Genomic DNA, 13,914 nt, shown 5'->3' with positions numbered 1-13,914 from the left:
TATTCATCTTGTTTGAAAATTATAAAATTAATTTGTTCATCATAGGATTCAAACTCAAGACGTTTAGATAGGAGAGTAACGAACTAACCAACAAACCAAAGCCACTTTCATGTCATACTTGTCAACTAATTAAATTATTATCTTTACATACCACCTGTTATATTTTTAACACAATTAAATAATTTTAGTTTTACTTAATGAGTATTGATTTTAAATTTTATATTATACACATCTATAGTTTTAAATAGTTTAATTTTATACTTATTTTATAAAATATTAGGATTTTAAGATTTTATCAACATTTATGAGTAGATAGTCATATTATGGCTTTAGGGTTAGTGTTTAGGTTTAGGGTTTAGGATTTAAGATATTTAGGGTTTAGGGCATTTAGGGTTTAGGGTTAAGGGTTTAGTGCCTTTAGAGTTTTGGGATTTAGGGTTTTGGGGTTTAGGGTTTTGGGGTGTATAAAATATATATATATACATACACATACATTGCAATAATATATATATACATACACATATATATTATATATTATATATACATATATATTACATATATATATATAGACAAATACACAGACAGTGTGCACTGTCTGTGTATGTATATATATATGTGTGTGTGTGTGTATATATATATGTAAATATATACATATTATATACATAAAAAATAAATAATGTCGGGCTTGGGCCGGACTCGGGCTCGGGCCGGGCCAAAATTGACCCGAGGTATCGGGCTTCGGGCCAATTTTGGGATGTGTGTTGTTAAATCGTAAATGATGAAGATGGTATGGTTAGTTGAGTAAATGGAGTTCAATTATAGTCGTGTCTTAGAACAGCAATTCTATTGTTGGAGAGAGGATCCTGCTCTAGTGCTCTGGACTTGATTCGAAGATGGGTTCTTATCAAAGAACCCACCCTATTTTATTTCATTTTGATTAAGAGCAACTAGTACTGTTGTATGACTATGTATGACATGACTAGTACCCAACAGATGATGAATCTTTGGACTTTGGAACTATAGATATTAAACACACTCATATTTTTATTTATCATAGCATTTTGATACAAAGACATTATTATACAACCACTCAAGTAGTCTCATATATATGTATCTCCCAGTAGAGTGTTGTTTTATTGTACTAGTAGTTCAGCATCATAGAGTACTGGGAGAGGATTTTCATTTGTGGCATGGATGGATCTAACTAAGCCACTGCCATGTTAGTGGACAACTGAAGATCAAATTGTTTAGAAAGAGCAGCACAATGATCAATGGTTTCCTTAAGGTCAGGAACATCTTTGTTCATCTTCTCATATTCTATAGTCCAGTGCACAACACTCCCCTCACCCTTGGGAGTAATTTGAACACTGTAGTTTATATTCTTGTAATGCTTCAGGAGTTCTCCTTCAATCACTTTGCAGTAAAACTTCATGTTCTCATCATCTACTTTCTCCACCAGCATCTTGTTGTACATGTTCTTCCCACCAGCTGTTCAACAAGTAGTTTTAATTATGTGAGAATGTATACATACACACACATGTGATCAAGGGGAAAATATATATATATATATACATACATACATAGATTTACTTACGAGCGTTTGAGGATAAGACGCAGCCGCTCTTTCCCAGTTGACCTTCCACCACTTCACCAGCTAATTTTCCATTCGTGGCTTGATTGAGATTGAAACCGTTTTGTGATTTGAAAAGCTCGTAGAACTTAGTAGCAGGAGTTCTCAGCTCCAAAGAGGTTTCCATCTTCCCAGAGAGAGACATGGTTTCTTGCTGTGTGTTTTGATAGTGAAGAAAATATATGATATGATCGATGATGAGATGAGGAAACATGGTGTGGGTGTTTGGCCATTTATAGTAGTGGAGAGTCTTTGTCATTAGATGCTCTATTATCCATATGGAATACTTACCTAATTGATCATAAGATTCCATTGTTACACCTTGATCGATCAAGAAATCAATATCAATATATATATAAAAGTAGAATACAACTTCACATTTTTTTAGATTTTTTAATTCTTATTATTTTTCAGATATTTAAATTTTTATTATGTTTTAGTTATTTAGTCATAATCATCTAACAACCATATTAATTATCCTTTATCTAAACTCCAATTTAATAATTTAATGATTATCCTTTATCATTATTTAAATTATAATATAAGTATTACTTATTACTATTTAAAAATATATATATATATATATATATATATATCTATAAATATATAAAAGATTTTATACAATTCATCTTCTTTTCTCTCCTAAACTTACAGATATTTTACCCTATTAATTTATTTATTCTCTCAACTACATTTCAATTGAAATATAGTGTTTAGGATTTAGAATTTATATTTTTTTTCAAAATCAACAAAATAGTCAATAACACATTTTAATTCATGATTTAAAATACTATTGGGAGAAAATTCGAGTTTAAATTGGAGCCCTTATCCTTAAATTGGTTGGAACTTAATTGTAAGTCTATATCCAAAGTTGACTTTGGGCCCATTCTTATTAAATCTGGACCCAATTAATAAAGAAGACAGAAAAATCAAATGTAATAAAAATTGGATCTCTATCATGCAAGTTGACACTAAATTACTAATTTATTTATAACATCTCAAAAGAAATATCATAAGAGATTAATTACATTTGAGATGACTTTTTGACCCCTCTTTTTTTTTCCATTTGATCGAATATGTGGCTCTGTTTGGCAGAACGGAAATCTCGATTTTCAATGCTAGCGGAAATGTTGTGGGAAATATGCTGAGCTTAAAGCTGTGGAATATGTTGTGAGGTGTTTGGCGAACTAAAAATTGATGCTAGCGGAAATTATGTTGAATTAAAGTATTATAATATTAGATTGTATAATTTTTATATGAAATTTTGTTATTAAATTTAATATAATAAATATAGTTTTGTTAATAAAACTAATAAAATAATTTATTTTTATTAAATATTAAATATAATGATTTTATAATAATTTTTTATTTTTATTAATCTTACATTATTTTAACTATTATAACTGTTAAATATTAATAAATTGTTTTTATCATTAAATTTAATTTAATAAATATAATTTATTATTAAAAAATTAAGTATATTAGAAAAGAATTTATATCACAACTGAAAATAATTTTATTAAGTAGAAAAATGTATAATATTATAATATTAAGCAGAAACTGTGTATATATTATTTAAATTATGGGGCCCACATTAATTATTATAAAATGTAAAGATATAATTATTAGGTCCCACAATTAAAAAAAATCAAAAAAAATAAAATGTATAGGCGAGCCGCTGGGTTTAGGGTTTAGGGTTTGCAGCGGTTCTGCTGCCATGTTGGAGCTTCTCATATGGCAGCAGAACCGCTGCAAAATGTGAAGCGGTTCTGCTGCACCGTTTGGTGCAGCGGAAATGATGAGAGCGGGCCGCTGCACCAAACAGGCACTGTATCTTACCTTCTCCCCATTCTCTATGTAAAACAATGGTAAGACAGTCTAGTCAAGAATAGAATAGGAATTCCCTAAAAGAACTTCGTTTTTTTCTATAAAAAAAGTAAAAAAGGCAAATTAATCCATTCAATCAATCTAATTAGTATTGATTGATTGAATGCCCCAGTACTCAGAGATTTTTATGAGTCTGTAGACAAAGTACCTTACGCCATTTCTGCAATTACTAATTAACTTCCTCTTGAGTATTCACTCTACTTTAAGATCCAATCAGTAGACATTGCATTAGTAGTGTAAGGGCTATCAGATTAAGATTTAAAAATTCCCCACTACTAGAAACTTGCCTTGAATCCGAGACGAAAGGATTTACAGCACTTTAGAGGACAGAACTTTCAGATGTTTAGAATCAAGCAAGTATCAAGAATCCTTTTCTTCCGTTGGGATTACGTTGAGGGCAAATTTGGCAAGTTAAATCAGCAAAACAATAGGGGTATTTCGAAGGTTTTGTTGATCAGGCGACACCCGGATTTGAACTGGGGAAAAAGGATTTGCAGTCCCCCGCCTTACCGCTCGGCCATGCCGCCAAGACGATACAAAATAGCTAAAAATACCTCCCCTTTTCTTTTTAGATTGAGTTGAGAAAAAAATGTGGCTTTTCAGTAACAAAAGAAAAGCAAAAATTCATGACAAATCGGGACCATTAACTATGTGACTGTGAATTCATGAACGATTCTCGGATTTTAATCTACAATTTATAAAATTGTCTTTCCCTAATGATATAAAAAATCCAAATTAATACATAACTAATCAAGATTAAAAAAAAACTCTTCTCAGTTATATTAATATTATAATAGCAATTATGCATATATGTAAACCCCAGCCAGAACCTAAATCGTTTTACAGATATCTAATCAAATATCTTAACTGTTCTGTATATGATTTTTATCTATAGAAAAAAGTAACTTTGATAGAACACGACATAGGCTGTCCCGAATAGAAATTCAATAAAGGAGGAGATATGTATAGATAGCTAGAGTCATATCTGAACATGTTTAATAAATACAAGTCTTCTTACGCACTTAAATCATATTATATGAATTAGACTAAAAAATTAGGTAAAAACGTCTCCTTTATATTATATGCGAATCTTTTTTTTAACTGAATCGATGAAAAATGAAATATTAATCAACTTTTTCGTTTTTCTGATTATTATGTCTTTCTCTCATCAAACAGACCAAATCCGGAATACGTTTAGTTTGCTGGTATCTAATCGGATTGTAATATGTAATATCATAATAGTGGTAAATTTACGATACTGCGCGAAGCGCGGACACTTACTCTTTGATTTTCGATTAATTGTCACACAACTTTATTACCTCATTTTATGACTTTGAAAATATATTTGATTTGTGTTATGATTTTTCAAATTAAATTCATGCCGCGCGAAGTACGGGTGTACAACTAGTTTGTAGGAAACTTTGAGCCGAATTATCAACAGTGTTGTATGGTTTTGTGACTTTTGTCAAAGATCATTCAATGCTTGACACCTACTCCTTTGCATGCGTATGGATCACCTCTTTGACAACAACTCAGCCAAGCATTTGTGTCCTCATACCCATGCCGACCAAATCATCTCAAGCAACTCAGCCGCCCACGTATATCACCATGCAAATAAACTTAGCCAAGCATTTGTTCCCACATAGCCATGCCGACCAAATCATCTCAAACAACTCAGCCACCCATGTATATCACCATGCAAATAAACTTGGCTCCACCATTTTTGTCACAAAGATCTTCACGCATGTATGCCTTCAATTAATAAGCCATATCCACCATGATAGACACCACATGCATGCCACCATTTCAATAACCATCAATGTGAGTTTACATGTGCCACACGGGTCTACATGCATGAGCACTCATGCATGTGTGCATGTCATGGCACTTCTCACAGCAAAATCCTTGGCTTTTTTGACGCGAAGTAAACCTCTTTCTGTAGAAAATCCCATCAGGGCACAAACCCAAGCCAAGCCTCCCCACCATCTCGGCCCATTGGGCCGTGGCAGTTCCAAGCCCTTCCATTTGGAAAAGGCTTGACGAGTGTTTGAAGGCCTGCACCAGCTTATATGCTGGATACAAGACCCCTCAACAACCGATGTGGGACTTTTCGTCCTAACACTCCCCCGCACTCGTGGACTGGGTATCTATGCCCAAGGCCCAACGAGTGGACTTCTTATCGGGGACGAGCGCACACCTGCTCCGATACCATGTAGAAAATCCCATCAGGGCACAAACCCAAGCCAAGCCTCCCCACCATCTCGGCCCATTGGGCCGTGGCAGTTCCAAGCCCTTCCATTTGGAAAAGGCTTGACGAGTGTTTGAAGGCCTGCACCAGCTTATATGCTGGATACAAGACCCCTCAACAACCGATGTGGGACTTTTCGTCCTAACACTTTCCATGTGCATTCTGTAGGGCCACAAGCTCTAAAATTTGAAAATGTCTTTTAAAATTTAAAATGTTTAATATCTTATTCATTTTACTTAAATACGTTCGTATCGCCGGAAAAGCAAAAGGTTCAACAGGTCAGATTTTACTACAATTACTTGAAATGCGTTTGGATAACATCCTTTTTCGATTGGGTATGGCTTCGACCGTTCCGCAAGCCCGCCAATTAGTTAACCATAGACATATTTTAGTTAATGGTCGTATAGTGGATATACCAAGTTATCGCTGCAAACCGCGCGATATTATTACAGCAAAGGATGAACAAAAATCTAGAGCTCTGATTCAAAATTATCTTGATTCATTCCCCCATGAGGAAGTGCCAAAACATTTGACTCTTCACCCAATCCAATATAAAGGATTGGTTAATCAAATAATCGATAGTAAATCGATCGGTTTAAAAATAAATGAATTGCTAATCGTAGAATATTATTCTCGTCAGGCTTAAACCTAAGTAAAATAACAAAAGTGCGGGCAATTCCCCACCTTCGACTAAGTCAAAAAAACACAAGGAAAGGTCTTTGATCGGGGAATTTGTATCCCATCGATCGGAGGGGATATTTTCATTCTTTGAATACTCTTTCCATTCGTTTCTGTATCGCAAAAATTAGGACTGGAGAATCTATATCAAAGAAAGGTCTAACTACTGGAATAGTGGTATCCATTGTTATTTGATTTGCTACGTTGTTTGTGGTCAGTAACATTGCTGAATTGGGTGAAAGTGCGGAAAGAGAGGGATTCGAACCCTCGGTAAACAAAAGCCTACATAGCAGTTCCAATGCTACGCCTTGAACCACTCGGCCATCTCTCCTATATTCCTACATAATAATTATGTCCCCGAAAACGGGTGAATAACGAGCCATACATATTAGATTTTTGGATAGGCATGTACAATCAATTCTAACTATACAAATAGAAAAATTTTCATCAAAGAAAAAAACGTCTTTCGAAGATGACGTCCCCTCTTTTTATGAGATTTATACCAATACCGGATTAAATCAATGCATTGGGACGAATTAAAATGAAATAATTAGTCTAGCTTTTTTAGACTAGATTTAATAGATACCTTTCGATCATGATTCTATGTAGACTAGAATTCCATTTTCATAAAAATTCTAAAAAGCCTTTCCAGTTTTAGCCTCTTTTCCATTTCTCAACAACAACCCTTTATCCCATAGATCCGTTATAAACCCATGACTCATTTTTTATGTTTATGATTGATTGGCTAGCATATATCCGTTACGCACATAACGCAAAAGGGTGATTACTATCTTTTTATCATAGAATGATTATTCGATTCTTTTTCCTCTTTGGAGCAGAATTCAATCAAAACTTCTGAAATTAACCCAACCTGTAGGATAAATTCTTTGATTCTTCAACTTCGATGAAATTAAAAAAGTTCCTAAACTACTCCATTTGGTTTGGATGAAATCTAATTGGATTCAAATATTTATTCTTTTTGATTGATTCCTATCAAAAAGAAAGAATTTGAGTAGAAGGTCATATCTTTTTTTTATGAGTTTGTGAGGCTGCTTTTATGTTATTTCGTAGTTTACACTTCCTGTGTTTGGGGGGTGGTTTTCTCACAAGCACGAGAGGTAATTAAAAGAATTTAAAAAATGGATTGCTACCTATGCCGGGATCTCGGATAAATGGAAATTTTATTGATAAGACCTTTTCAATTGTAGCCAATATCTTATTACGAATAATTCCGACAACTTCAGGAGAAAAAAAGGCATTTACTTATTACAGAGATGGTGCGATTTGATTTTTTTTAGATCCCCATTAATTTGTCTTTCTCTTAAGACTGAGATGGATCTAAAAAAAATCAATTTTCATTTTAAATAAATCGACGCTTGTTGAAGGTGAAGTTTGTAAATCAAAAAATTCCTTCTGTCGTGTATCCCCGATTAATGCAGCCTCAGATGCTTCAATTTCAATTCTAGCATTGAGCGAAAGGTTACACCTATGGGTTCTCTATTGCAAGTCAACCCTCCTCCAATAGTACCAATAGACGGCACAGGGGAAGAAGCACTACGCCTAGGAATCAACAACACGAAACCTTGTTATTGTTATAAAATATACCTTATATTCTTTTTCCTTATCGGGATCGGGATTAACAAAAATGGTTGGGACAACAAAGATCCATCTCGTTCGTACTTTGGATACCCGTAGAACCATCGAAGACTGTTGAAGTTACTAATTCCTTAAAAAAAGGGGCGTTGAAGACAAAAAAATTGCTGGAGTTATCTTTTTATCTAGTACCAACGAGCCCTTATCCTTAAATTGGTTGGAACTTAATTGTAAGTCTCTATCCAAAGTTTATTTTGGGTCCATTCTTATTAAATCTGGACCCAATTAATAAAGAAGACAGAACAATCAAATGTAATCAAAATTGGATCTCTATCATGGAAGTTGACACTAAATTACTAATTTATTTATAACATCTCAAAAGAAATATCATAAGAGATTAATTACATTATACTTATGGCTCCTCCTATAAAATAACAATTATTTAAAAGTATATGTAGGTAAATCATCGAAAAATTTAAAGAATTTCGAAATTCAGAAAAGATATGCAAATAAATATCAGAAAATATATTTTTGTGAATTAGAAATATTAGAGTTTAAAATTAGGAATCAATGTTTACGGTTTAGAAGTGGAATTTAGGATTTAAGTTTTATTGTTTAGGGTTTAGGATTTAGGGTCACTCACCAAAAAAAAGTTTAGGATTTAGAGTTTAGATCGAATTTAGAATTTTTTTTTCAAAATCAATTATATTCTGACATTATGAACATCAAAAAATTCAATAACTAATTTTAATTCATGATTTAACATATTTTTTGGAAGAGAATCTATATATATATATATATATATAAATAGAATACAACTACACATTTTTTTCCCTCCCAAACTTCCAAGTTTTTTTTAGATTTTTTAATTCTTTTTATTTTTCAGATATTTTAATTTTTATTATGTTTTAGTTATTTAGTCATAATCATCTAACAACCATTTAAATTATCCTTTATCTAAACTCCAATTTAATAATTTAATGATTATCCTTTATCGTTATTTAAATTATAATATAAGTATTATTTATTACTATTTTAAAAAAATAGATATATCTATAAATATATAAAAGATTTTATACAATTCATCTTATTTTCCCTCCTAAACTTACAGATATTTTACCCTATTAATTTATTTATTCTCTCAACTACATTTCAATTGAAATATAGTGTTTAGGGTTTAGAATTTATATTTTTTTTTTCAAAATCAACTATATTATGACATTATGAATACCAAAATTGTCAAGAACACATTTTAATTCATGATTTAACATACTTTTGGGAGAGAATTCGAGTTTAAATTGGAATTTATATTTTACCCTATTAATTTATTTATTCTCTCAACTACATTTCAATTGAAATAGTTAATTTATTCCCTCAACTAAGATTCAAATATTTTTTTAAAATATTTTAGCAAAAATATAGAGGATAATAAGATATAATAGAGAAAGATAATATTAACCAACAAAATATTTTTTTCTCTCCCAAAATCACGTAAACCATAAACGTATATATATATAAGAACCATTTAATTCTTATCATGTCTTGGTTGGTTGATCATACATATTTGAATTTTCTAGCCTTTTAATCTTCTAACAACTATTTATAAATATACTTTATCATTATGTAAAATATAATATGATAATTTAACAATTATTTTTTTTACTACTATCATACAATATATAAAATAGAAGACACTTCAACTTTTTCCCCTCATAAATTTTCAATACTTTTATAGTATTAATTATTTTTTCTCATAAATCAACATTGAATTTTTTGATTTTTTCAAATATTTTAAAGATATTTAAAAGGATTGTGAAAACCAACATTTCAAAGATTTTTCAATTATTTTAAATATATTCAAAAAAAATATGATGATCAACACTTTAAACATATACAAACGTAGATAATCATCACCAAGTACGATGATGCTTTCATTTGTGGAAAAATTGATAAATAAGTAAATTGTCATGCTTGATTTTATTTTCTGGTTATCATTCCATTGGTGTAACAATGACTAATTTATTATATTTGATATTCCTTGTGCAGTTTTGTACATCAATACATCAAAGAGGACTCTTCGGGAATGAGCCCAAATTGTACTTGTGTTTCTGTTAATTGTTATTGATGTCATATTTACTTTAGGGTTTAACATCATGAATGATTGTTTTCTGAATGTAATTTAGAGGGTGATGTCCCCATCTCCAATCAAAAGAAATATGTGTGGTACGTATTTCTCATTTTCTCACTTGCTAATTTGTTCTTTCTTTACATATAGTTGTTTAGCATGGCTGAATAATCTTGATTTGTCTAGCCAAACAATTTCAGTGTAGACAATGAGCTTATAGAGCTGCCATGGAGAAATTTCCAAGTCTTCTACAACCAAACACATAGAAAGTCAAGTCCAATGAGCCTAGACAATTCCTGAAACCTGGTCTAATCATCATCAACAGATAAAAACATCTCTTCATATGCGAATTCAAGTACTTCGATAAATGAGTAGGATGAACTCTCAAGATATGCGAATTCAGATGGAATGCATATGTACAGTTGATAAGTTTTTGTGCTTTCAATTACACAATTCCATTGTACTCGCTGCATTTATTGTTTCCCCTTTATTGATCGATGGCATAACATGGCTACATACCAATGAATATCATAATGAATTGGATATTTGTTGGATAGTTGTGCTATTCAGTGGGTGACAGATGATAAGTCTCTTATTGAAAATTTTATTTTTATTTTTTTTCCTCAATTGTCCATCAGGTTATTATTACAATTATAGGACCCCAAATATAATTGAAGATGAATCTTAGTTGCACCCCATTATTTGCTTAGTACACCCTAATCTAAATAAACCCCAATTAAAATTAAAATAATTTTTTTTGATTTTGCCTCTTGCACCCACGTTCAAACCTGCAACTCTTGTTCATCTTCTTCATTCTTTCAAACCCTAAGCTCTCTCCCTCTCTTCTAACAAGAACCACTCTCCTCCAACGCCTAAAACCATCAAATCGAGACCATTTGCGCTGCCCAACAATGGCACCCAGGAGGAGGAGAAAGGACAATGAACAATCTGCAAACCCAACAATGGCACCCAATCAACCTATGAAGAAGACACCTCCTTCAATCTCTCCTGTAAACAGCTGCCGCTGAAGAAATCTAAAAGCAAACAGCTTCCCCAAGAAGTCAAAGCGCTCATTTCCTCCGCCACCGTCGCCGCCCATTCTTTTCTCTCCCAAAACGACCTCCTTTTATCCCCTTCTCAAATTCTCTCCATCGAATCCCTCCTCTCTTCTCTCTATCTCCACTTCTTCCACCATCACAATCTTCGTCTTGGTTGCATCGATTCATCTCCTCGGCTTCCAGTGAATACGACCTTCGCTGGCTCCATTGCTTCCGAATGTCCCAAACCTATCCTTGACAAAGTTCCAGGTGCTGGCAGAAGTTTGCCTGAGGAATAAAATGGTAGGGTTAGGAGGGGTGTGTATAGATCAAGGTTTTTTTGTGCTTTTAGGGATGTACTTAGCAAAAAGTAGGGTGCAACTAAGGTTCATCATAATTGAAATATAATATTTTATAAGTGGTTAACTTTATATTAATTTAACAAATTATTTAATTATATGACTCAATACATTCTATTGAACATATTCAGGAAGTCAATGAGGTGAACAAAGGTATTAGTAATTATTAAAATAATGATTGACATTACATGTAATTTAGTGTTCAAGATCTTTATAAATATATTTTAATATTTTAGGATTTATTTTCAGATAAGACGGATGGTATCTCTCCAAAGAAGACTTTCTTAAAAAGAATGTCATCAGATATAATAACTGATTGTGATCTACCCGACGAATTATACACACAACTTTCAACCAATAAGGTGAAAAACATCAAGATTGAAAAAAGATCAGGACGGGAGTAAATTTTTTTAGTTGTTTGATTTGATATTGTTGAACTTAAGTTTCGTAATTATTTATTTGGTTTTTTTTAAATATGTACTCTCTATGGTTTTTATTCCCAATGTAATAAATAATTCATAAATTACTTTCTCTACCTAGCATTTATAAGACTTATTCTGAAATAAATTCAATTATTTGTATTTCAAACTAATTTTATTCAATTAATATTATAATCAGTTGTAATAACGATAATTTAATGATTGGAAGAAATTGCTCTTTTTATAGATTATATAATTTGTTGTTGTGGCTTAAAATTCCACAAACAAAATTAATTTACAAGTGTCCTGCCACAATGATTGTAACATATAATTACTTATCTTAATAAAGATACTAAATTTCCAAGAAAAATAAGAAAAATAAAATTATCTTATAATAAAATTAACATATTAAATTTATTCATGCACATATCCAACTATATATGAAAGGGTAATTTCTTGAAATTTGTCAATTAATTAATTATGCACATATCCACCTAACCTATCAAATTTATTCATTCAAATATGCAATATTATGAAAACATTTAACAATTAGGCCAAAAGGGGAATAAAATCTGAGAATAAAAGGTTTTTAAAATAAATTTTTCTATTTATAAAATTTGCAAATATAAGGTTATTCTTTTTAATAGAATTTCGGATGCTTTTTTATTTTAAAACTATTATAACTCTATCATCCTTATTATAAAAGGATTCATTTACGTTAAACTATAAATAGGAATCAATTAAAGTCGATTTTTAGTTATGGCCAACTATATCTTCCAGTTTCTAGGGAAAAAAAAGTTAGAATGGGTTAAGATATTGATTGTTAATAATGAAGGACAATTATATAATACTACAAGCAATGTAGTGTTTAAAAGAGTGTTTCATAATTTTTAACTTAAGTATGTCATGTTATTGTCAAATTTCTATCATTATACACTTCAATAAATTTTAGCTTGAAATTAATATCAACAATGTCTCTTCACTTCTCCTAAACCCTCTTTAGGTGTTGGTTCTTCTATGATCAAGTATTTTAGTACCGTTATAAATTCTTTATTATTCGTGCATCGCACAAATTCAAACACTAGTTAAAAACAAAATATCAAAAAGCCTGGGTGATGCAGGTGGTGGCAGAGATGTAGTGTGTCATGGGCTTTATAGTATGGATGATATTGATGATATGGCGTTGTCTTATACGGAGGAGTTTGAGCATACGAAGCGGCGTGGCAAGTGACCCTGGACGTGGTGTTTGACAAGAAGTGTTTTGCTTTTCTACTACTTAATTATTCTATTACTTAAATTACTTTCTTTCCTTTTGAAAGACTTGGCATTTATGTCTTTTGTGGGTGCCCTTAGGGTTCTGGCGCAGACCTACTTATAGTTTACTTGAGTCATTGAAGATTATGATTGAGTTTGATATATGAAATAACGGCCGCCTAAGCGCGTGAGCTGATTTACCTATAATTCTGACTTTGTTGCATAAGTTAGGATTATAGAAGAGTTGATTCCTTGTTGTGTGTTCGATTTTCTGCGTTCCATAATCTCACGCTGCATCACTGGGTGAGTCACTGCCCAAATGGGTCATCTCAAGAACAACCCAACTTATTACTTACATCTTACATCTTTTTTTTTCCGACGTTCAGGTGTAGCAATAGAATCTTATCAATTTAGATAAGACTAAATTTTTATTCCATAGAGTAACATCTTTTTTTTTCCAACGTCCAGGTGTAACATTAGAGTCTTATCACACTAAAATTATTATTCCATAGAGATAAATTAAGGGATCTGGTGAAAAAGACTGTTTACTGTATAAAAGACTAAAATATTATATATATATATATATATATATATATATCACATTTTTCTCGATCCTTAAACTATTTTTTTCTTCATTCTATCCTCAAACTATTGTTTTGCACATCGTTTTGATCCCAATTCAGT

The 13,914-nt window shown here is 31.6% G+C and overlaps 3 protein-coding genes and 2 non-coding genes across 5 annotated transcripts; 2 read left to right on the top strand and 3 right to left on the bottom strand.

The window, feature by feature from the left end:
* Positions 1 to 1,018: 1,018 nt before the first annotated feature.
* Positions 1,019 to 1,841, bottom strand: LOC120016091 (MLP-like protein 31). The gene is made up of 2 exons (XM_038868685.1): positions 1,595 to 1,841; positions 1,019 to 1,488 (listed from the first exon to the last, which is right to left on the bottom strand). Exons 1-2 carry the CDS (start codon positions 1,773 to 1,775, stop codon positions 1,205 to 1,207), a joined length of 465 nt encoding a protein of 154 aa, XP_038724613.1. The 5' UTR covers positions 1,776 to 1,841; the 3' UTR covers positions 1,019 to 1,204.
* A 2,132-nt stretch (positions 1,842 to 3,973) lies between these two features.
* TRNAC-GCA lies at positions 3,974 to 4,044 on the bottom strand. The gene has a single exon. It is a non-coding gene; the product is annotated as a tRNA-Cys (tRNA).
* A 1,932-nt stretch (positions 4,045 to 5,976) lies between these two features.
* LOC120016756 (30S ribosomal protein S4, chloroplastic) lies at positions 5,977 to 6,411 on the top strand. Its single transcript, XM_038869665.1, has one exon. The coding sequence runs from the start codon at positions 5,977 to 5,979 to the stop codon at positions 6,409 to 6,411; it is 435 nt and encodes a 144-aa protein (XP_038725593.1).
* Positions 6,412 to 6,687: 276 nt separating this feature from the next.
* Positions 6,688 to 6,774, bottom strand: TRNAS-GGA. Its single transcript has one exon. It is a non-coding gene; the product is annotated as a tRNA-Ser (tRNA).
* An 822-nt stretch (positions 6,775 to 7,596) lies between these two features.
* LOC120016755 (photosystem I assembly protein Ycf3) lies at positions 7,597 to 8,174 on the top strand. The gene is given in 3 exon segments (XM_038869664.1): positions 7,597 to 7,720; positions 7,923 to 8,035; positions 8,037 to 8,174. Coding segments are annotated over 3 exon segments (375 nt in total).
* The last annotated feature ends 5,740 nt before the right edge of the window (positions 8,175 to 13,914 follow it).

This window comes from Tripterygium wilfordii, chromosome 15, assembly GCF_013401445.1.
Source record: "Tripterygium wilfordii isolate XIE 37 chromosome 15, ASM1340144v1, whole genome shotgun sequence".
NCBI lineage: Eukaryota > Viridiplantae > Streptophyta > Magnoliopsida > Celastrales > Celastraceae > Tripterygium > Tripterygium wilfordii.
Note: the sequence above shows the minus strand (reverse complement) of the source record. Positions and strands in the feature narration are given on the sequence as shown.